Source organism: Pelodiscus sinensis, chromosome 1 (genome assembly GCF_052426305.1).
Source record: "Pelodiscus sinensis isolate ZL-2025 chromosome 1, ASM5242630v1, whole genome shotgun sequence".
In the NCBI taxonomy this organism is placed as follows: domain Eukaryota; kingdom Metazoa; phylum Chordata; order Testudines; family Trionychidae; genus Pelodiscus; species Pelodiscus sinensis.
In genome coordinates, this window is record NC_143052.1 from 342,952,166 (window position 1) to 342,976,371 (window position 24,206).

At 46.0% G+C, this 24,206-nt stretch overlaps 1 protein-coding gene across 1 annotated transcript in view; it reads right to left on the reverse strand.

Moving 5' to 3' along the window:
* GDPD5 (glycerophosphodiester phosphodiesterase domain containing 5) overlaps positions 1-24,206 on the reverse strand; it is a 348,323-nt gene that overhangs the window by 196,417 nt on the left and 127,700 nt on the right. The window contains exon 3 of the mRNA XM_075919541.2: positions 8,617-8,791. Within this exon, the coding sequence (XP_075775656.2) occupies positions 8,617-8,733 (117 nt within the window). The 5' untranslated portion in view covers positions 8,734-8,791. The remainder of the gene's footprint in view (positions 1-8,616; positions 8,792-24,206) is intronic.

Genomic DNA, 24,206 nt, shown 5'->3' on the forward strand with positions numbered 1-24,206 from the left:
TCTTTTTGAAAACTGGCACAGGAATAGCTTTTCCCAATCTCTGAAATTTCCCTAATGCTCCAAGACTTATAAAAAATATCAGCATTAGCAATCCAAAGAGCTCCTCAGCAGCTCTTTTAAAACTCTTGGGTGGAAGTTATCTGGACATGCTGATTTAAATGTGTCTAACTTTAGTAGCTTCTTTTTCACATCCTCCAGATATACTAGTGGAATGGAAACAGTACAATCACCTTATGATGATACTACATCCGCATCTTTTTTTCCCCAAATACATAAATATTTAACAGTCCTATTATAACTGATAGTTCTAGCATTTCCATTTAGTATGAGACCCATACCATTGTCTCGATTCTTTTAGTTCCCGATATATTTAAAATACTCCTTATTACTCTCAACTCTGCCAACCATTGATTTCTCCTCGTGTCCTTCAGCTTCCATTGTTATTTTTATACAATTCCTAACTTCTGATTTATATTCATGTCTTTCGCCTTCCCCTTTCTTCCATTATTATTTTTAATATTTTTTTTTGCTGCCATCATTCCACTTCAAAACCAAGTTGGCTTTTTAAACAAGCATGGCCTTATTCTTCAGTTGCAGAACTGGAGCATTTTAGGCATCTAGTAAGGTGCTCTTTAATGATTTCCAATTATCACCCACATTTTTTTAATTAAATTCTTCCTCCCTGATGATTTGACTCATCAGTATTTTCAGCTTTGTGAAATTTAGTGTATTAAAGGGTGTGTGTGTGTGTGTGTGTGTGTGTGTGTGTGTGTGTCATTCAAAGTCCCCTATGCTCATGCAGCTGCTTCTCCTACCCGTTATAGATAGGCGTGTAAGGAGATGGTCATCCTGTTCCCAGTGTGATTTGGTGGTCTGCAGTAGATGCCAACTAATATCCAATCTTGTGTTTTAAACCATTTTCTTCAGAATTATCCAGTGACTCAGAAACAAGCAGTGCCATTTTTAACAGGGTAGCCCTTCAAAATAGCTTGTAACCATCAATTTCAACATTCCACATGTGCAAATCATCCCACCATGTTTCAGTGTGACAGGCTAGAATGAATTTAGGTTCATAAATGAGGCATTCCAATTCCTCCTGTTTGTTACCTGGGCTCCTAGCACTGATATGTAGGCAACTCAATTTCTTATTAAGTCTTTTGGTTCCTCAATTTGTTCTCTAGATCTTCATTTTGAGTTACCTGCTGATACCTTCCCTCTTTTTACCCTCCCCTTTTGTTAGTCAGTTTAACCCCTGCTGATTATGCTAGCCAGCCTGTCCCCAAGGAGATTGGTTCCCCATCTGCTGATGTGGAGGTCATCAAAATTCTGCAGCTCCCACTCCCCATAGAAGAGGGGCCAATATTGGATCAGTGTTGCACAAAATCTTCCAACCTACACACAAGACATCACATCCTGATTTGAGAGAGAGATGCTTGGGTGATTTCCCTTCCTTCACAATATGGATTATGTGCAGCAATTAAAAGCAGTGGATTTCAGCTGTGTTTGACAGGTAGCTAGAGGGTTACTACCTTACTTTGCTTACCTTTTCCTTTCAACCCAAAAGTTCCCAAACCTGTTTAACATACAACAATTAAGCTGGAAGAAGGAGAAAAGTGTTTTCCCCCAGATCAATGGGGAAAAACTCCTAGAAGCTAATCTCAAAATCTGAGAGGAAGAATTTAATTAGAAAACTATGAATGATCATTGGAAATCATTGAAAAACACTATACTAGATGCCTAAAATGTCCCATTTCCACAAAGCCTAATAGAGGACCAGACCTCTGTGATTAAGGTCATATGTAAAGGACTCACCCAGCTTCAACCACATGCTTGTCTACTCGGGATTTCAGATAGCTGGGACTGAAGTCCAGTGACTTGGCTGCTTATTGCAATTATCCAGACCTTTCTGACACAGCACACTGGATTGGACAGCTCACAAGGACAGGTGATTTCCTAGTTTTGATGGCCTAATATGGTATTTCAGCACTTCCACTTCTGGCCAACAGCCAGAATTGCAGAGATAGGTGAAAGCAAAAAGCGACGAGGAAAGAGAATGTAACCTTAAGTTTTCAAACTTCAAAAGTTTCAGTTGACGTCTGAGAGGTGATTTAGGGAGTTTGCCTCTTCCATTTCCCAAGAAGCTGGTCACCAAAATCCATTAGATATTTTAAAATTCATGACATGCAGCCAACCCATAGAACAACTGGTTTATTTTTGCTAAATAGACTGACATTCCTGACTGCATTTTGATTTTGTGGACTTTTGCAAACAAAAATTCCTTTCCCAGGGACAAGATTTGAGGCACTTAGACACTGTGATCACAGGAGCAGTATAACCACTGTAGACTGAACTGTCCAGACTTAAGACCTTTGTCTTTTTATACATGTTCATTGCCTTGGTACAACAGCAAAACTGCATTGACTTCTAATTTAAGTCTGTGTGAGATGCCTGCATTACACACCAGTGTGAAAAGAGACTCAAACCCTCTAATCCTACATTTCATCCCCAATGGATTTTAAAAGACTGAAGCTGCAGCAGAGTCTGAAATACCAGCACTGCTAGTGAACGCTGCTCTTGAAATACCCATCATCAGGTCACTTAAGGTGAAGTCTGCAAGCTATATCTAGACCACCACATTTTATACCACAATTAGAAAGGCTGCTTCCTAGGTGCTTCATCACTAGGAATCCATCAACTGGAGAGTTTTGTCTGGTGACTGCCTACAGAAATTGCTATTTCTGCATTTGATCTTTTAAAGCACAAATGGGAGCTATATGCCACACTACAGTTTGTACTAGTTCCTCGCACTTCTATGGCTGCAAGTCATATACTGGAACAGGATGTCTCCTTAGGATGAAGCACTGATCTAATCAGAACTTCCCTATTTGACAAAGCTATCACTAAATCATTCCTTTCATTCCAACAAGGAGGCTAGCAGGAATAATACACGAAACACAAGCAAAACTGTTTCCTTTTTATGATGGCACCAATTAATATTTTATAAGCATGAAAGCAATCTCACTAGCAAATTATGAAAACCGCACATAACAGAAAAGGAGCTATATGCTTTGCAGCTGCTACTCATTTTTCAAAATTAATACAGAAAGGAAACCCAATGCACAAAGAACCGTGTGGACTTTTTTTCCTTTCAAAAGGTTATAGAAGGGTAAGAGACTATTACAATTTCACGCCGCTCTGGAACAAAAATGTAAAACTCAAAGCTTACAATTAAAATTCTCATTTTCATTTAAATTTTCTGCACAGCAAGAAGCCTGATCTGCATTTTTATAAGTTGCAAGGGTGAGGCGGGGGATGAAACTTTAAAACCTTCGCTCTTCACTTGGAACTTGATCCACATGGACTTCACTGGGTGTTCTAGCCTTCCAGCCTATATCCATACCAGCCAAGCAGCCTGCATTTGACAGTGGGGCTCCCTCCCACAACTGCTGGCAAGAATTCACGGGGCAAGCAGAATTCAACATCCCATGCAGCAGCCAATGGTGACTTTAAGAGTACAACAAAGGGTCAAAAGCATCTGGCTACAGTGACTGATGAGTTCATTGTCCACCTCAAAAAGATTACCATTTAACCACAGACGAAGGTAGATGCAGCAGGTAGTCTGATTCTGGATGTCAAAAGCTGCTCTTTCTGGCTATGTCTACACTGTGGGGGTTTTCCAGGGAACGCGTTTGCTCTTCCGTTTTTTTTTGCAGAAGAGCAGACACTCTCTTTCGGGGAGCCCTGTATACCTCATTCTACAAGGAATAAGGGCTCCTCTGAAAGAGGTGGCTTTGGAAAAGCCTCTTCCGGAAAAGCAATTGGAAAAAGCTATCGTGTAGACATAGCCTCTGAGTGTGGGTAGAGCTTAGCAATACACCAACAACCGCATAATAATTTATACTGAAAACAGGGAGAGTCCTAAAACCAGTTGAGGGTGCAACCAGCAGCCACCATCTCCTTGCAATGAGAGGGCAAGGACAAAACTGCATTGAGAGTAAGCCATACCAAACCATTTTTATTTACCAGGCAACGAGGAGAAAATGCATAGGCAAATGTCGCAGTTTGGTGCACATTGTTTTGAGATGATTAACATATGTACATTGTTACTCTTAATTAAGTGCAAGGTTTGGGAATCCTGGCTAGTGGCTAAAAATACCCAGGGAGTCAAGAAGTCTGGGCACCCAGAACATCAAATCAATAATTAATAACTTTCTTAAAGAGTTAGCTATGCCAGGACTAGTGCTTAGCTCTGTAACACCATAATCTCAGTAGCCAATGCCCAAGCAGTAGCCACCAGGAGAGATTTGGTTCCCAAGCACCCATCAAATTCATAGAATTTCAGCAATTGGACAGATTTAGCAGACGTTCTTTCATTACTTAGTACTTTTAAATATTCAGGGCCAGGTTCTCCCACCCCTACTCAGTATCAGTAACATCTTACTCCTCAGCTGGTGCAATTAAAGCCAGAGCTGCTACTTGCAGGGTAAGGTATTAGCATGGAAGAAAAATTATTTTAATGTATCAAGTGCCAGGTCTACACCTTCCACGTTATTTCTGTATTCCTGATTCTTGAGCATTATCTGACAGCAATTTGGCATGATGTGATGTATGAGATGCCTATGTCCCATCACCCTCTGGTGACAGATCCATGAGCAGATAAAGGTACAGGTTGAACCTCTCGAGTCTGGCACTCTCAGGACCTGACCAGCGCTGAACCAGAGAATTTGCTGAACCACAGGAGGTCCATATTGTCTATCAGCATTACCAAAACTTCCACTGCTTACTGGACTCTTAGAAGACATTTAGAGGCAAATTAGAGCTAAAGAACAGCGCAGAACACTAAGACCTAGGACTGGTGCCTATAAACAAACTTGATGGGACTGTGAGAAACTTGGCCACACCATGATAAGTGGACAATCAGTAACTAAAAACATGCTGGACCATGGATGTTGCCAGACCAGAGTGCCAGACTAGAGAGGTTTAACTTGTACCTGCTACTTCAGCCCCTCCACCTGCAGGAAGTTTCTCTTTGCTATCATAATTGAAGCCTCTCTTTTTGGAGCTGGGCATCAAAAGTTTCCAATCCACCTCTGCTTATGGGCATGCTCATAACCCATTCCTCTGGGTCTCAGCCCAGAGACCCTGTCAGTAGCAGTTGCCTGCTAAGAGTCTTGAGTGTCTGCTGCAACCTTGCTCCCTGGGCCACTTCACCAAGACGCGGCTCTGTCCAGCCTTCTCTTTCAGGGCTTTGAGGCCAGGCTCTCAATACACCCTGTCCCAGGTTCTGCAATGTTTTGCAGCCAGTTGTGTCTAGTCTTCAGTCTCTGGACCTGGATCTTAACCAGGTCTAAAGCTCAGCTGGCACTTGAAGTTGTCCAAGATGCTGCTGTCCTCCTAGTCAGAGCCTAAATCTGAATGAGTCGATCTCCAGTGAGGAACTGCCAAGCCCTGGCCCAGCAGTTTCTTTTATATCAGCCTGCTAGGCCATGATTGGCCACAGCAGAAGCAGACGCTCTGTTCTACTTGGAGGACCTCTCTTCTGCTCTTCTCCTTCGGGCAGGGTGCAGCAAGGCCTCCAGCAGGGGGCCTAGTCTAGTCCACCCCATCACAACTACAAATTATGGCCTCTTAGAATCTTAGTTTAATCTGGCCCTTCCTAGCATTGTTTACTCACTAACTTTTTCCCTTCTTGCTTGCTGCTTCAAGCTCTGAGACGCTGTATGGACAAGCAGAAAAAAAAAACACATTAACAACGCAGGGGAGTTAAGATTGCCAGCTCCTTATTTACCTGTGAGAGTGCTAATGCCAACGTGGGAGGACATAAACAGCCCAGTGCAAACAGTTTTACACAACATATGAATTTCCGAAGCACAACTGCAGATTCATGATCCAGTCTTGTGGATGACGATTTATAGCAACAAAAATCAAGATCAGTGCAAGAGGAGGCAAGTTTCACTGGAAATGAAGGCTCCACGGACCCCCTAGGCCTCACTCCTGAACAGGGAGTCGAGAGCCTCACTGGGCCCCTGAGCAAGGTGGGAAGGGCAGCTCTGGACTCCCAGAAGGGCAGGGCCTCAGGTGGAAGAGCTTGGGTTGGAGGCAGGTAGACCTCAGCACCAGCTGGAGCACAGCACGCCTCCCCCTCCCAGCCCTTAGAGCAGGCTAGAGCATGCTGTGCGGAGCTCCAGTGGTGATTTAAAGCATCCGGCAGTACCAGCGGCAGGGAGTATGAGGTGCTTTTGGATCGCCAGGCCCTGGGGCAGTTGCCTGCTTTGTCCCCTCTCTGTCTGTGGGCCTGCTTCTGAACAGCACCCTAACTACCAGTTTTTAGCTAGTAAATTTCATATTCTGGCTAGCAGTGCTTTTTTTGTGACGGTACTGCCCGGTATGCAGTACCGACACCTCCAGTCAGAGCCTACTTGGAAAGGTTGGAGCGTACCTCTGTACTCAAATGTCCAACAGTTGGCTGGGCCATGTGTCTTAAAGGGTAATGCTGGTCCCACTTTGTGTGTTTTTTTTTTGCTCAACAACTTTTCCCCTGGAGTACGGGCACCGTTTTTTTTTTTTTTTTTTTTAACAAAAAAAAAGCACTGCTGGCTAGTATGTATCTCTATTTTAAAAGCCCTTCTTAATCAGTGTGAACAGCTAACCTAACTCGGCAACACCACTGGATACAATTCACAATCAAGCCTTTTGGTAAAAGGCTTTTAGCGCAGTGAAATAAATCTACTTAATATGGTATTTCAATATTCTGGCCGTGTCTCCTGTTCATATGGTAAATGCTTTAAATAACAGTTGCTAGAGCACCAATGGGCAACCTAGGTTAGTGAGTGGCCTTCTTCATCTCAGTGGGCCGCAAGATTGCCGTCTCCTGGGATTTGCTAACTGCACTTATGTACCTGAAATTTGTGGTGTGTGACAACTAAACCGTAGCTGCGCTCTGACTGGATGCAGAGGGAGCACACGGCTCTCACTGTCAGTGAGGTGCAGAGTCAGCACATACCTCAATTCACACGCTATTGCTTTATGGACACTACTGGATTACTGGTCCAGTAGTACCAGTAGGAAAAAAAAATACGCAGACGCAAACCAGTGGAATCTGGCAATTCCGTGCTTGGGCAACAGTAAACAAAATGTCTCACAGGCCACACACAGAACCCTCCTGGGTCAAAGGATAGTCTAGAGACGGTAGAATGTTGAAACTAGAGAAGCAATAGGAAGTGATCTGAGGAGTGAAATATCTTTAGTACTGTCCAGGAGTTTGGAATAGAGACACATTAGTCAAGTATGAACATTCAGACTTTTCACAGGTCTTGCTGCAAGAGGATTTAGTGCTCAAGAAGGTGCCACATGGACAATTCTAGAGACTGAAGTCCATTTGTTATCCATAAAATAGGTGTGCCTCTAGCACAGTGGTTCCCAAACTTTTCAGCATCACGCCCCCTTTCTGATTTTTGAGAAACACACACACACACACACACACACACACACACACACACACACACACACAGAGAGAGAGAGAGCGGCAAAACTTGTTGAGCAACTTGGGGGGGGGGGGATTGATGAGAGGGGCTGGGTTGCCTTGCAACCCCCCTCCCCCTCGGAATTTCTTCACGCCCTCCCCAGGAGGGTACGCCCCCCCCAGTTTGGGAACCCATGCTCTAGTAGCTGTAAAAGCTTTACCATATTCCTCTGCCAAAAATACCTCCGCTCCACCCTAGTAGGGCTGGAAAGCCCCTCTGTAACAATGGGACAGTCTGGTTTCTGTAACCTGGAGAGTCCCCACTAATGCTCACTGTTCTGTTTTCCTTCACGTACAATGAAACCACTCAACTGCAGAAATTCAGCACCCACGCCTGATGATACTAATAAAATAAAATATGAATCTTTAGCTCTTACCAAGAGATCTCACACTTCAAGGAGAGAGGCATTATCATCCCCCATTTCACAAAGGACTCAATAATTGTTCCAAGATTACCCAACAAGGACAGTAGTTGAGCCAGGAACAGAACTCAAGTCCATTCAGGTCCCAGGCCAATGCCCTGCCCACTAGGCCACACAGCCTCGAGAGGAACCTAGCTGTAGTACCACAGCCTGGGTAGCTGCCTCAACCCCAGCAGAGACTATGTCACCAGAATTGCTTTACTAGGCAAGTAACAACTGCCAGCCAGGAAGCCATAGGTTCTTAAACTGAACAAATTAAACAAAGGCGAGAGAACTGAAGTCTCCTCATAAATGCAAAGGGCAGATTAAAATGAGAGGTCACGACACAAGCTGACAAGGGTCATATAATTCACAAGCCTGAAGATTGAGAACAGGGAAACATGCATCCTCTTCTGCCACAGCAAGGAAAGGTCAGGAACGCTAATGGCTGTAGTTAAAAATGCATGCAGCCTTTAACTCAAAGAAATCCACTGGGGCCAGCGATTTCTGTTCTTCACTTAAGTAACATAAAAAGCAGTCCAATTGCATGACCCTGTTGCCACTGAGAGCACATTTTTTTTAAAACTGAAGCCTAATTTCCCAGCCTTCTGGTTTTTCCATGCCTAGTTACACATTCAAAAAAAATTAATATGAGCAAAAGATGCATTTGGGAGGCACCATGTGGTTACCAACCTTTGTTGTGTCATCATGTGACCGCTGGTACCGTTTCCAACGGCAGCCATAGATCCCGGTCAGGCAGGACAAACATAACTGTGGCTCGTAGTACTGTAGTGGTTGGTGTTTAACCATGCTCTTTCCAGCTCCTCAGTAGCACGCTATCAGAAATCCATCAGGTCTTGGGAGCACCCTAAAAAGAGAGAGAAGAGAAAGAAGCTGTGAAATCAGAGATGCAAATGGATCAGCCTGATGGAAGCAGAATGCGGTTACAACCAGAAAATGGCTGTCAGGGCTCCCAACTTTGCCAGTATCTTGGGCAAACTGTCAAAATTCAACAAAAAGTTTATATCTGAAAAATATCTGCCTGTAATGCTGGAACCACTGGCTCAATGACGCCGAATGAAGGGATTACAAGTAAATAAGACCATTGTGTAATTTTTGTACTCCTCGCAGCCCGGGCAATTGAATCTCTTCACATTTTAATATTAAGGGACAGATCCTGGTGCAAGTTTAAATCACTCAAGTGAAAATGGAACTACACCAATTTACTCCAGCTGAGCATTTCAGGGGTCTGCAACCTATCACTCACAAGCCAAATATGGCTCAACAGGACACCAAATATGGCTCTTTTGGCCATATTTGGCTACCCTGTGTGCTGGTGCTGGAGCTGGGCCATGGTGCAGTCCCCATCTAGCTGCAGTGTCCTGTCCCTGTCCCTAGTCCTGGCCCAGCCCCTAATCCAGCCACTGCTGCCCAGGTACAGCAGCCCAACCCCAGCTAGGTAAGGTAATCCAGCCCCAGGGCGCCCCCCCCCACACACACACACACTCCATTTCCTACATCCAGTTCCCCACCCTGCCTCCTGCACCTCCCACCCCACCCCCAATCTCCTGCCCTGAGCCCCTCATACACACCAAACCTGGGTCCTGCACCTCCACATCCCAACCCCTTGCCATAACACTCCTGCATGCCCCCACACTCCCATCCTGTGCCCTGAGCCCATCATACACCGGAACCTCCTGCCCTGAGCCCCTCATAAGCCCCAACCCTGACTCCTGCACTCCCACATCTCAGCCCCCTGCCATAAGAGTGACAGAAGACAGCCTGAATGCGGGCATGAAGCTGGATTTGACCAGTTATGATGTAAATGTCAAAGAAATATGTGAAAAGATGCAGCAGCAGAAGTCCCATTAAATTAAGCCTGTGCGTACAAGGTGTCATTTATGCTATTTATTTATCATCACATCAATCATCAATAATATTAAGTTGCCTATTTTCAGTCATGCAAATGGGCATTCTTATACAGCTCTCTGTTGACCACTTGTTCTGAATTTTGATGTTGTTTGGCTCTTTGGTTTGAAAAAGGTTGCCGACCCCTGATCTAGCCCTACAGCACTCCATGGAGCTTGGAAAGCAAACTAAGTTTGGGTTTCAAGCCATCTCTTGCTTCCTACACTGATGAGTTGGAGAAGAAGCGCTCTCAAAGAGTGAATTGCGGGTCCCTCTCAATCCACTCCAAGCAGTGAGTTGAATGGTGCGGATGGACCTCACAGCCAGCTGAGGGCCTCCCCCATATTCTCTCCCCAAAAGAGTTCACACATTGAGGGCCCGAAGAGCTATATACACTGCCATTGTCACAGCACTCTGAAAGGGCTAATTTTTCCGGTCTCTGGCGAGCTGATAGAATTGTCAGGCCCTGGGATAAGGGAGGCGGGGGAGCGATTCTGCAGTCCTGGAAGGGGTGTGGCTGAGGCTGCCAGCCCACAGCACTGCCCAGAGCACACTGTGGTGGGCTCCAGTTGCAATTTAAAGGCCTCAGGGCTCCAGCCACCACAAGCAGCATCAGCAGCCAGGTGTCATGTATTTTCTATGGGGACAGTAAATCTTTATGGAAGACCAACAGCTCCCAGTCGTCTGTGGGCAGGACCCTGGGCCCTTTTGAATCGCCAGGCCACGGGGCAGTTGTCCCCTTTCTTCCCTCCCCAGACTGTCAGGCCTGCCTGTCCCTCTTACCTCCCTCCACATGTACACTTCCCCCACCCCCCACCCGAGAAATCAGCTATTATGTCGTGAAGGGTTCACTGCACCCCTTGAATCATAGAGGATCGGGTTTGGAAGAGACCTCAGGAAGTCACCTCGTCGTCTGCCCTGCTCAAAGCGAGCCTAACGGAATTTGAGAAAACATTCCGTCACTAGCCACACGGATTCCATGCAGCATGTGTCACAAAGGTGCACTTTGTATTTAGACGCCTGGTTCGGTCTCAGCTGAGGTCTGTAGGCAACCCCCTTAGCTAGCCAATGGATTTTACCATTAAAAAATTTGTATTAGCAAAAGAAAACCAATTGCCTGCACAATTGCCACTGACGCTTGGAAATCTGGCATATTGTGCTAGGACTTGGGGTGCTCTCCGTTCCATTCCTCACCCAGGTTTGTGTATTTTCTATGGGGACAGTAAATCTTTATGGAAGACCGACATCTCCTGGTCATCGGTGGGCAGGCTCAAACCTGGGACCTCTGATAATTAATTCTTGAGCCTCTGGCTGCATGAGGTAATAGTTGCCTGCTTTGCAGCTGAGTAGGCAGCAGACTCATTAAACTCTAAGGGTATGTCTACAGACGTTAGTTCGAATTAACTTTGATAGGCGCTACACAGGCAAACCGCTAGTTCGAACTTAATTCAAACTAGCGGCGCGCTTAATTCGAACTAGGTAAACCTCATTCTACGAGGACTAACGCCTAGTTCGAATTAAGTAGTTCGAATTAAGGGCTGTGTAGCCACTTAATTCGAACTAGTGGGAGGCTAGCCCTCCCCAGCTTGCCCTGGTGGCCACTCTGGGTACCACCAGGGAAACTTGTCTGCCCCCCTCCCGGCCCCGGAGCCCTTAAAGGGGCACGATCTGGCTACGGTGCCCATGCCAGGTGCAAGCCTGCCAGCACCCAGCCAGCAGACCCTGCACCTGGCACGGCACGAACCAGCCACCCGCTGCCACCCAGCCCTCTGCCTCTTCCTGGGACCAGGCTGAAGGCTCCCGGGAGCCTGCCCAGGTCCGCAAGAGACGGGCGCCTGCCTGGTCTAGTGCGGAGATCATGGACCTCATCCACGACCTCCGCACTAGGCACAGGAAAGTAGCCGTCTAGGGCAGGATAGCTGCCAGCCTGGCCACCCAGGAGCAAGTGTGCATGAAAATCAGCGTGGTCCAGTGAGACCCCCGACCCTGAGCCCTGAGCTTAGAATGGATGTACTGGGTCAGACCAAAGGTCCATCTAGGCCAGTAGCCTGTCTGCCTACAGGGGCCAACACTAGGGACCCTGGAGGGGATGGACCGAAGACAACGACCAAGCCATTTGTCTCGTGCCATCCATCTCCAGCCTTCCACAAACAGAGGCCAGGGACACCATTTCTACCCCCTGGCTAATACCACTCTATGGACCCAACCTCCATGAATTTATCTCACTTCTCTTTAAATTCTGTTCTAGTTCTAGCCTTCACAGCCTCCTGCAGCAAGGAGTTTCACAGGTTGACTGTTTGCTTTGTGAAGAAGAACTTTCTGTTATTAGTTTGAAGCCTGCTACCCATTCATTTCATTTGGTGTCCTCTAGTCCTTCTATTATGGGAACTAATGGAGACCTTTTCTTTATGCACCCTCTCTACACCACTCTTGCTTTTATAGACCTCTATCATATCCCCCCTCAGTCTCCTCTTTTCTAAGCTGAGAAGTCCCAGTCTCTTTAGCCTCTCTTCATATGGGACCTGTTCCAAACCCCTAATCATTTTAGTTGCCCTCCCCTCTCCCAGCCTCTCTCTTCCCCTCTCCCACCTCCTTTTCCCAGTCTCCCCGAGTTTTGTTCAATAAAGAGAGTTTCTATTTTTGAACACACGTGTCCTTTCTTTTGTACATCAGGAAAGGGAGGCTAGGAAGGGGTAAGTGGAAAGAGGTGAGAGAGGAATGGGGTACGAGCCCCCGATGGGGAGAACTGCGGTGGCTCTACGGGCTCCTCAGGGTGGAAGCTCTCCTGCAACCCCCCGATTAACCACCTCCCCTGGATGGCAGCCTGCGGCAAGTGCAGCCGGGCTGATGGCCGAGTGCTGTGATGTGCCCAGTGTGGGCACTCAGGGCACTCCAAGCCAGGACTGCTGTCTGTCCGGGGTGGGGGTCGGGTCCCTTTAAGCACAGCCCTCGGCTAGCCTGAGACAGCAGCTCCACGCTCTAAGTCCTAATCTGATGCCCTTCCAGCACTGCTTCCGGCCATCCTTAACCTCGGTTCAGGGTCCACTCAATGTGGACATTCTAATTCGAATTAGCAAAATGCTAATTCAAACTAGTTTTTAGGTCTAGATGCACTAGTTCGAATTAGCTTAGTTCGAATTAACTAATTCGAATTAAGTTAGTTCGAATTAGTGCTGCAGTGTAGACATACCCTAAGTCAGTAGTCCCCAAACTTTCCAGGGTCATGCCCCCCTTTAACTATATCCACCAACCCCACTTCGAGCCAGGGCTGGAAGTGAGACTGCAGCTCCTTAGGGAAAGATGGATGTTGACAGCTGTAAGAAGTCCAAGGCTATGACGGCAACTGGCAGCAGGTCTGGGGCAGGGAGCTCGGGACCCTTGTGGACAGGGGCTGCTGCCGTGGACCAGCCTCTATCTGCAATGATCCCAGGCTGCTGCAGACAGAGGCCTCCCCACTACGCACTGCTGCCGCACAACTGCTTTTAAACTGGCTCCCTGCCTGCCGGTTAACCGTTCACATCCCTAATGCACAGTGGCAGTTCTGGGAGCTTCCAGCCAGGTCCTCGCAGTTGCCTACGGTTCCTTTTAGTGATAGAGATTTTTAGTAAAAGACAGAGACAGATTACTGGCTTCCATGAGTTTATCTTCCTTGCCCATGACCTGTCTGAGACTTACTAAAAATATCTGTCCAGTTCTGTTCACTTAAAAGTTTGTGGAGAATACCAAGTTGGGAGGGGGTGCCAGCATTTAAAATCCAAAACGATCTGCATGAAATTCAACAAGGACAAATGCAAAGTATTCCACTGAGGAAGGAACAATCAGTTGTACGCATAGAAAATGGAAAATAACTGCCTAGGAAGGAGTATTGCAGAAAGGGATCTAGGGGGTCGAGTTTAATGAGTTGGTGCAACACGGCTGCAAAAATAAAAACATTCTAGAATATATTAGCAGAAGTGTTGTAAGTGTAGTCCCCTTACTAAAGGGGCCTCTGTTTTATTCTAAAAAGACCCTGTGTGCTACAATCCAGACTACAATTCCCATGAGCCCTTGGAACAAAAGAGGTAGGAGGGACTCTTGTGAGAGAGAGGAGGCTTTCTCCATGTGCTTGAAGAAGAGGCCTAGCAGTCTGGGACTCTGCCTTGCAGTTTGGAACCAAAGGGGGAGCCAGGCTGCTGCCAAGGACATTGACCCAGTGCAGGGGCTGTTGGATGCAGCTACTACATGCCTGTTGGAACTGGGAGTTAGCAGGCTGCTTCCTATAGGCACAGCATGAGGCAGTAAATTTGGGCTTTGCTGGAAGGGTGCTGCCTGGGACAGAGCTGCTGTTTAGCCGGGACCAAATCCTCACTACAGCTGCAACATCAGCGCGCCAACGCAAGCAAGTGTCTGGGACTGAGTTTAAGGGTGTGCACACTCTGGGGTGGGGTCACTGTTGTCTAGCTGTATAAGCTTCAGTTACTGTTATGTGTTTTGTTAATGCTATTCCTTGCTAATCTGTTAATCCCTGTTTAGTTAAGTAAAGATGGTTTATTTTAAAGTATTCTATTAGATGTATATGATTTGTAGTTGTTCTGGAATTAGATCCAGCTTTATGTTGGAATGAGTATATTCCTGGAGGCTCTCAAGGCACCAGTGTGTGTACAAGGCCAGCCAGGTGGAGGCACCGCCACTTTACATTCATTGCCAGCAAGGGATTGCAGCAAGGGGGTGGATAGGGCTTTCCCCAGCTAAACACCATCACCACTGGGGTGCTCAGGATCTCTTTTGGGTTAAAACACCAGGCGCCCAGGCACACCTGTGAGTGTGACCTGCTCCCCAGTAACCCGGGGAGGAAAAAGGGGGTTACATAAGCAAGACATGAAAAGTAATTCTGACACTCTACTCTGTGCTGATCAGGCCTCAACTGGAGTATTGTGTCCAGTTCTGGATACCCCATTACAGGAAAAATGTGGGAAAACTAGAGAAAGTCCAAAGAAGGGCAACAAAAATGATTACCAGTCTCAAGAGCATGACCTATGAGGGAAGACTGAAAAAATTGGGTTTGGTCTGGAGATGAGAGGACTGAAGGGGGTCATGATAACCCTTTTCAAGTACACTAAAACTTGTTACACAGAGGAGGATAAAAAATTATTCTTCTTAAAGTTTGAGGATAGGATAAGAAATTGCAGCAAGGATGACTTAAGGTTGAACATTAGAAAAACTTCCCGTCAGTGTGGTTAAGCAGTGGAATAAATTGCTTAGAGAGGATGTGGATATCTAACACGGGAGGTTTTTAAGAACAGGTTAAATCAACACTGGTCAGGAACTAATGCAGGGGATTTCAAACTCTGGGTGGCAGCTTTACAAGGACAAGCTGCTAGCTGACCACAAGACATTTTGTCTACCTGTGCCTCTGCAGGTATGGGTGATCACAGCTGCCCTTAGTCATGGATTGCCATTCCCGACCAAAGGGATCTGCGATCACTTGTAACTGCAGAGGCACAGGCAAACAAAGCATCTCACAGCTAGCTAGTGGCTTGCCTTTACAAGCCACGGCCCAGGGCTTGAAAACTCCTAGTCTAGTTATTACGCAGCCCTTCTTTGAGTGCAGGGGCCTGGACTAGATGACGTTCTGAGGCCACTGCTAGTCTTATGACTCTATGATGTTAGTCACATCAGTTTGTGCACTGGTGGAAGGCAGTTGTGCTGTGGTGATGAGCTGGGTATCAAAGCCTATCTAGCACAACAGTCCAGTCAGCCCACTTCTCCCGCCCACTCTCCAACTAGCTGTGCATTGTAGAACACCACCTGCTACTAGTAGCATGGCCCAGGACTGGTGTCTCATCAGAATACGAGGCCATCCATGTCTTGAAGCAAGCGGCATGTCATGTTAAATGTCCATGATTTACATGTTCTGCAGCAGAGCAGGCAACAGCACTTTATTAACACCTAGTCATGCACATCCCAAAGCGCAAGACAAGATACAACTGCACAATGCCGCCCTTTAGTAACAGCACCCTCTGATCCAGCCATAAAGGTTCAATGGCCCCCTGTAATTTTGCTTTAAGAAGGTTTCTTCCCCTTGACAGAAAAATCCAAACTCCCTCATATAAGAATATGCAAAGATGGAAGGAGGAGGTGTCCTAATGACAGGAATTCAAAGGAATTCTCATGCACAGCAGAACAAAAATTCACAATCTGCAGCTCTAGTAATGTAACAAGCAGGGAGAGGTGCTGTTTTCTGCAATGAACATACCCAAGCTACCCAAGAAACTCAGATATTACATGTGAACTAGTCATGGGTCTAAACTGTAGCACATAAGCTTCCGACTATTGGAGGCCATTTGCTACTCTTAGACCTGGATTTAAAGCACACATCTAGAGAACATTTGTGAGATGCACAATAGATTACCTTTTATCTTTTGCCCTGTATTGGAAGCTACATTAAATCGGGTGTTAAACTACCAATCCAGCAGTGGATTGGTGAACTAATGTATTTCCCTTATATGCTCAGGCCTGCCAATAGGGAAAAGGGGGGCAAAGGTGGCAGTTGCCCCAGGGCCTGGAGATTGAAAGGGGTCTGAGGCTCCCAATAGCAGCGACAGCAGCTGGGCCCCCAGGTCCCTTTGAATCAGCACTGGACTGACACTCCACCTGGGTCTGAAGGCTGGGGGGAGGGAGAGCATGCTGTGGGCCGGGGGTTGACTGCCCCACTCCTTCCACCAGAGACCCCCTGTCCTTTCTAGGGGCAAGAGCCGAGGCCCCCCACACCTTGCCCTGGCGCTCAGGTAATCTGTCGGCCATGTTGTATAGGCCACAGTGTAGGCCTTTTTCAAAGAAATGTAGCCTTCAGTCTTGGAGACACTCAAGGAAACATTCAGCCTGTCAGCACACACTCACGTCTGCCCAGTCCTGGCGACAGCAGCCATTTTCTTAAGAGCTTCCCCCCCAGGGGCAGCAGCAGTTTTGAGAGGACCAGTCAAGATGGGAACATTTTAACAACCATGCTAGGCTTCAGGGTTGCTACCTCCAGTGGAGCTGTCCCTGTGATGACAGGTGCACAAATTTTAGGGCACAGACTTGTAGAGACAGCCCCCAAGGCTCCAAACAAGGGCTGTAAGGAGAATCAACTGCCTCAACGAGTCCATTGAAAGGCCTTGTAAGTTCTGGAGCCAAGCAGTACAACCACCACCAAAGTGCCTAAGAAATCAGGGGGAGGGGTCCTATTGTGAAGACTGGCATGATCCACTCAGAGCAGCATCTCACCGTGGGTGAGGAGTGGGCAGAACTTAGATTCTGAGAGAGAAGGAGCCATCACAAAAACCAAACCTGATCCCTGACAAATACCATTCCTATAGCATTCTACATTCTATCACTTCACCTCTCTGTGGCTACGTCTAGACTGCAGGCTTCTTTCGGAAGAAGCTTTTCCGGAAGAGATCTTCTGAAAAAAACTTCCTCAGAAAGAGAGGTCCACGCTGCCAAAGAGCATCGAAAAAGCGATTTGCTTTTTCGAAAGATAGCGTCCATTCAGTCTGGATGCTATCTCGCATGTAAGCTGTGATGACTATGGGGGGAAATGGCCTCCAGGGTACGTGTACTTTTTCTTCTTTCTTCTTGCGGAAGAACTCCCTCTTCCCTGTCCACACATGCCTTTTTCTGAAACCGCTCTTTCGGAAAAAGGCTTCTTCATTGTAGAAAGAGGTTTACCAGTGTTGGAAAAACCCTGCTGTTCTTTTGAAAGAACATGATTGCAATGTGGATGTAAGTGAAGTTTTTTCGGAAAAACAGCCGTTTTTTAAAAAAAACTCTGCAGTGTAGACATAGCTTGTCTGACACGGGGTAGCTACCTTCCTTTACAAGCTTTCACTGAATATTTCAACTGCAAATTTGCACATCCTGTGCTATGAACATGAGACTAAAGCTTCTCCCCCTCCCCTCCAGTTGGAAGGCATTGGCAGCTGTCCATGCTTTCCTGCAGCTCAATACATTTGTGTTCAGCTGCTCCCAACACCACTATCCCCCACACACCAGAATGTAGAAGTCGGCACATGAAGAGGCCTTTCAACAGAGATCCATTGATCACAAGGCAGCAGATGCTCTGAAACTGTGGCTGCCCTTCGTAAAGAGCCACTCCCTCCAAAAAAGGGGCTTTGCTTCCATTCCTAACACTGTTAGGCCTGGTCTTTGCAGATGTGCTCATTAAGTGACAACGACAGCTGGAACAGTTCCACCTGTAAGTCATTGGTTTAAATTTGGTTCAGGCCCCAGCTTTAAACTGGGACGTCTAATTCAACCTTCATTCAAAGCTCAGCTGGTGTCTCCATATTTGCTGTCACACCAACAAGCTGAGATCAGGGCCCTCTGTGCAAGGTGCTGCACAAAAACAGCCAGAGAGACAGTTCCCCTCAAAAGGCCTTGCAATCTAAACAGACAAGACTGACAGAAAAGGGAGGGAAATCAAGGCAAAGTGACATGCCCACAGTTGCAGACCAAGTCAGTAGCAGTGAGGACACAATCCAGGACTCCAAGTGCCAACCTACTTAGTGATTGGGCTGAAAATCTCTCCAAAGGAATCTAGGGTTGAATGACTGAAGAGCTGCTGTTCTCACCCTGTCAGGGAGATCCTTCCAGGTCAGGATGGAGACCTGTTGACTACTCTACTAAAACTATAGCTGCTCAGATGAACTATTACTTTCTCCAGGTCAGTCATTCCAGTTCCTTTCCAACTGCATGAGACAGAGGCTGTGTCTACACTGCGAAGTTTTGGCAACAAAAGTGCTGTCAACATGCAAAAGTTGCCAAAAGTGAAAACCGGTCAAACCAGTTTTTCTGCCTCCCATTGTCAACATTTCATGGCCACACTGCTAGCACCCTGCCACAGATAAGAGCAAAGCGATGTGTGTTAGCATCCTACAGTGCAGTGTTGTTGGAAGGCAGAGCTGATCCCTATATTTCTTGGGATTCCCTCAGTGCTCTGTGAGCTCTCCCTGCTAAGGAATGTCAAAGCAGCACAGCAGTCTCTCCAGGCCTATCCCAGTAGCAGAAGTCTGCCTGCCTCTGTGTTCCTAACAGGACAGAACAGAAGCATTCCAATGATTTGTTCTTTGTTCCCAAAAGGGAGCAGCTCACTCTGCTTGTCAGATACTTCCTAGAACTTTGAAAGGGGAAGAGCGCATGCCTACAGGGCAGCAGAGATCACAAAACACTGAGCACAGTCATCAGGGCAGGCATTGTGGGATACTGGCAGAAGCCAGTTCTCTTGACAAAACAAAACAACAGAGTCCACACTGGCTTTTTGTCAACAATGAAGGGAGGGGAAACGATAAATGCCTCTCATAGGGATAGAAGATTTTTGTTACCAAAACTTGGTATTTTTCCCGACAAAAGTCACATTGTAGTATAAATTCTCTCACTGTTTTGTCACCAAAAGGCAGGTTTTGATGACAAAATGTGCTAATGTAGATAAGGCTTAAGATACCCATCTGATCTACTGCATGCCCATCACCTCGCATTTTGCAAAGAGATGCAGCACTGCACATAGGAGGATGTGTTCATTTGGCTTGAGCATAAGTGCTACCTTGGGTGCTATACCTAATTGCCATTTCAGCTAGTAGTAATTTCTTGGCTCCTTGATTGCATGGAGGTGTTGGAACAGTTCGCTGCATTATCAGGTACTCTGTTGTGTCAGCACATCACAGGTAGGCAATTGCTAAGGGTGTAACAGGAAAAGAGAGCCAGTTTAGATGAGAGGGGACAGGAGTGAAGGAAGAGAAAAGCTACCTGCCCTGGGATACACATGTGGGCTGTGTCTACACTGGCATGAATTTCCGGAAATACTTAAAACGGAATACTATTCCGTTTTCAGTTTTTCCGGAAAAGGAGCGTCTACATTGGCAGGCTGCTTTTCCGGAAAAGCCCTTTTTCCGGAAAAGCGTCTGTGGCCAATGTAGACGCGCTTTTCCAGAAAAGACTACTGGGCTGTCTACACTGGCCCTTTTTTGGAACAGTGTTCCGGAATAAGGACTTATGCCCGAGCGGGAGCAGAATAGTTTTTCCGGAATAGCGGCTGATTTTGTACAGTAGAGCATTGTTGCTTTTCCAGAAATTCAAGGGCCAGTGTAGACAGCTCGCAGCTTATTCCGGAAAAGCGGCTGATTTTCCGGAATAAGTGGCCCAGTGTAGACACAGCCGTGCAGAGTTGTAGCACCCTTCCTCACTTTGAAACAATAATACTGGGTAAAAGGTGGACAGTCTGGGGAGTTCACTTAAGCCCTCAAAATGATTCAACTCAGAACTTTCCGTCTTTCAGATCCTGTACAATTGGAGCTAGTTTGCTCAGGCTTCATGAATCTATCTGCCCTAGCTTCAGAAGAATACAACCAGATCAATGCTGGTACCCTTCCCTTACGTATTAACAGACAATGTCTGATATTGCTAACACTATGAAATGTACACGTTTTTGAGCATGTTTAAAGCAGCAATCTACAGATCTCTAAAGGCATCAACAAGCAGCTTTTTTTGTGTGTTTCTTTATTGCATTCATTGATATGGTAGCTGAGTGTATGTTAAATGGTTTCAACTGGGACATTCGCATTCCAGGAAAGAAGTATAAAGACAATATAGTATCCTACACTTATATAAACAGCTAACCTAAGAGTTCACAGTTTTGTGACTGGAAAGGTATTGGGTACAAAAATGTGTTCACTACTCAACACAGCCAAGGTACCACTATATTTCCACTTGCAACAACCAAAGTGTGTGAAATAGGTAAGAAAGAGGGAGACTGGTGTCAACATGGAGAACTAGAAGGTATCAAGACTAAAGAGTGTAGTGCAGGGAGGCATGTTTGTATCTCCAGGTAAGACAACTTATGTATGATCTTAAAGTGAAAGTCAGAATCAACAGCTAGTTTGGGCTGTGAATAGAAAGAGGTGACTTGCACCTTTTAATGCCACTTAAGAGCCAGTGCAGAGAGCAGAGTATCTATTTTTAAACATTGGCCAGTTTTTGGAGGATAGTCATAATTCAAAATGATCTGGACAAACGGTCTGAAATAAATAAGACAAAGTTTAATTAGGACAAATGCAAAGGGGTGGGCAATCATTTTTGATGGGGGGGGCCCTCCCAAGATTTTGGAAAGAGGTCAAGGGTTTCATTCTTCCATGGTATTAATGGAGGAGGTGCAGGGTCTAAGGTGGAGGTTGGGTGCAGAAGGGAGCTTGGGGTAAGGGATTGGGGCGCAGGAGGGAGAATGGAGTCTGGGAGGGAGTTTGGGCAAAGAAGGTAGTTGTGACCTAGGGCAGGGAACTAGAGTGCAGGGTTTTGGGATGTGACCTAGGGTAGGAGGGGCCTGTGTCCTGGGGCAGCAGTTCGGGTGCCAGATCAGGGAGGGGGTATAGGTGCATGTTGTGTAGTGGGGCAGGAGGACAGAGGGCAGAGGGTTGGGGAAGGAAGGGCCAGAGGTAGGCTCTCTCCAGGAGACTTACCAGCTTGTCTGCCTGTCTGCCAAGCTAAAGGCTTGCAGAGCTTAAAATGTTTCTGCCTGCTCATCTGCACGTGGCAGATGTGCTGAGTGAGTGAGCAGGAGGGTGGTGCCCTGTGGCTCCCTGTTATTCAAACAGGCAGCTCACTTTGGCCAGTGTCTGTCCAGAAACCGGCCAATGGGATTGTGCCGGGAGCGGGAGCATCATCTGAACCTTCCCTGCTCCCTTCCAGACTCGAAGAGAAAGCCCCTGCAGCCACGTTTCTGAGTGGCATGTGGGGCTGTGGGACAAGCAGGGGATCCTGCCTGGGGCTCCCCACTGCCTCCATGGCCGGGATTCCCGACCCTACCAACCCTACTGGGGCAACACCGGCCCTGCTGCCGAGGCTCCTGGCTCCACCACAGGGCTCCTGCCTCTGGCCCTCCACCGGGTCTCTCTGGTCGAGCAACATCTGTGGCCTTGCTGGAGTACAGAGAATCCCAGTTGTGAGAGGTTCAACCTGTACTGGAAATCATTATCCCAACTTGACATATAAAACAATGGGGTCTAGATTAGCTGTTACCACTCAAAGAACTTGGAGTCATTGTGGATGGTTCTCTGGAAACATGCACTCAGTGTGCAGCGGCAGTCAAAAAAGCAAACAGAATGTTGGGAATCGTTAAGAAAGGGATAGAGATTAAGACAGAGAATATCTTATTGCCTCTATATAAATCCATGGTACGCCCGTATCTTGAACACTGTGTGCAGATGTTGTGGTCTCATCTCATCAAAGATATCTTGGCATTGGGAAAGCTTCAAAAAAGATTCAGAAAAAGGGTAATGGAATGGCTGCCATATGAGGAGAGATTAATAGAACTGGGACTTTCCCACTTGAAAAGGAGACAAATAAGAAGGAGATATGATAGAGGTCTATAAAATCATGTCTGTTGCGGAAAAAGTAAATAAGGAAAATACAGTAACTGGGTTTCATCAAATGAAAGTAATAGGCAGCAGGTTTAAAATAAACAATAGGAAGTATTTCTTCTAATAGTGCACAGTCAATCTGTGCAACCCTTTGCCAGAGAATGAATTGGAGGCCTATAGGGTTCAAAAGAGAGTTAGATACATTCATGGAGGGTAGGTCCATCAACAGCTATTAGTCAGGATGGGATGGCTGGGCAGGAATAGGATTTGTCTCTGTTTGTCAGGGCTGGGAATAGCTGACAGGGGGTGCATCCCTTGATTATCTGTTCTGATTATTGCTAGAAGACAGGATACAAGGCTAGATGGACCACTGGTCAGACACAGTCTGGCTGTTCTCACGTTCTTTGGATTCCAAAGGGAAAGACCGCTATACATGTGGGGAACCACTACTAACTGGCTGCAGTGCATCTCTGTGGATCCAAATGCAAATTCAGAGTCTTAAATGCTATTGATCCAGGTCCAATGGCATAATTAAAAAAATGAGTATCCGACAACATATGCCAAGAAATCCAATGTAAAAATTACACACACTAAAATGTATCACCTAAGGGATTTTTATTTGAATTGCAATACAGTATTATCTGCACAAATACTCCCACCTTTCCTGTGTAAGTCGCTAGGTAACAATCAGAGGTCCACGAAGAAAAAGATTTACAAGGCTGATGAGCAACAAACAACAATAACAACAAGGGACCTTCTTCCTAATGGAAGTCAGGCTGATAAAATTTCCACACAGTGTTTACCATCTATCCAGGGATTTTGTGCTTAGCCTTAGATCATCTCTTGAATATTTACTCCCCCATGCAACTAGAAATGATTCTGACAGAAACTGAAAGACTGTACCCTGTAGTCACCGTTCCCATGACATCTGCAGCTCTGACGTGGAGAATGCGGCCCATGAATGATTCAAACTTCTGTTGGTTAGCATTACACACAGAAATAAAACCAGAAACAAACCAACAAATTAATAATTCAAATTCAGCAATGCACACCCGAAAAACCCACACAGCCTGTCAACCTTGACTTTCAAGGTGCATCATCTGCCAATGGCTACAAATTCCTTCCTGCTGAATAAGTGAACTGATTGCCAGTAAACACGCCCAAGGAAAAAAAAAAGGTGTTTGCAAATACAGCAGCAGCGTCTTATGAAGACTTTTGGGAGTACAATTAGCACACATTTCTTTACAGAAATACTAGGGTGTAAGAACACACTACAAACATTGCAACAATTATTCTTCTCTGATCACTTTCAAACAAAGTCAAACCTTAATTTACCCAGGATGAAAATATAAAAGGAAACTGGTCAAATTTTGGTTAAAGTTTGTTTGGGGATTAAAGTTCTCCCTTGAGAAAATAGGTTGTTTTTAATAATAGATTAAAATGATACTTGGAAGCTTCTACTGAGATCAGCAGCACATTGTGATAGCTACTCTACAAACATGGCCCTTGCTCTAAAAATTAAGATCTTAGACAAAATAGGCACTTTTTTTTAAAAGAGAGATACATAATGGAAATAGTTACATTCTACAATTAAAGCTATTCTCCTGCAGCATCAACCCCGCTGTCATTGCAGAATTCAGTTAAATAACAAAATCTTAATTTAGTTATCCAAGTAGAATAAAATGCAAAAAGTAAAGAACACAAGTTCTGAAAGACACATTAAATTATTGCAATATAAATATGGAATATTGTAATACAAATATGGAAAATTAAGAGGTTTACTATTCTACTAAGGTTTAACCTGTCAGTGTTAAAGCCAGATGCATTTCACAACTCTCTTTCTAATCTTCCCTCATTTCCCTGGTTTTGATTTGCTATCTGAGTTTCATGCAGCTCAATCTCTCACTCTCCTCATGACATCTTGCCTAGATGATTTTTCGACATCCACAGGCCAGCAGATCAGACCTGCATTGATCAGGTGTTCCGTTTTCAACCAGATGAAAAGGG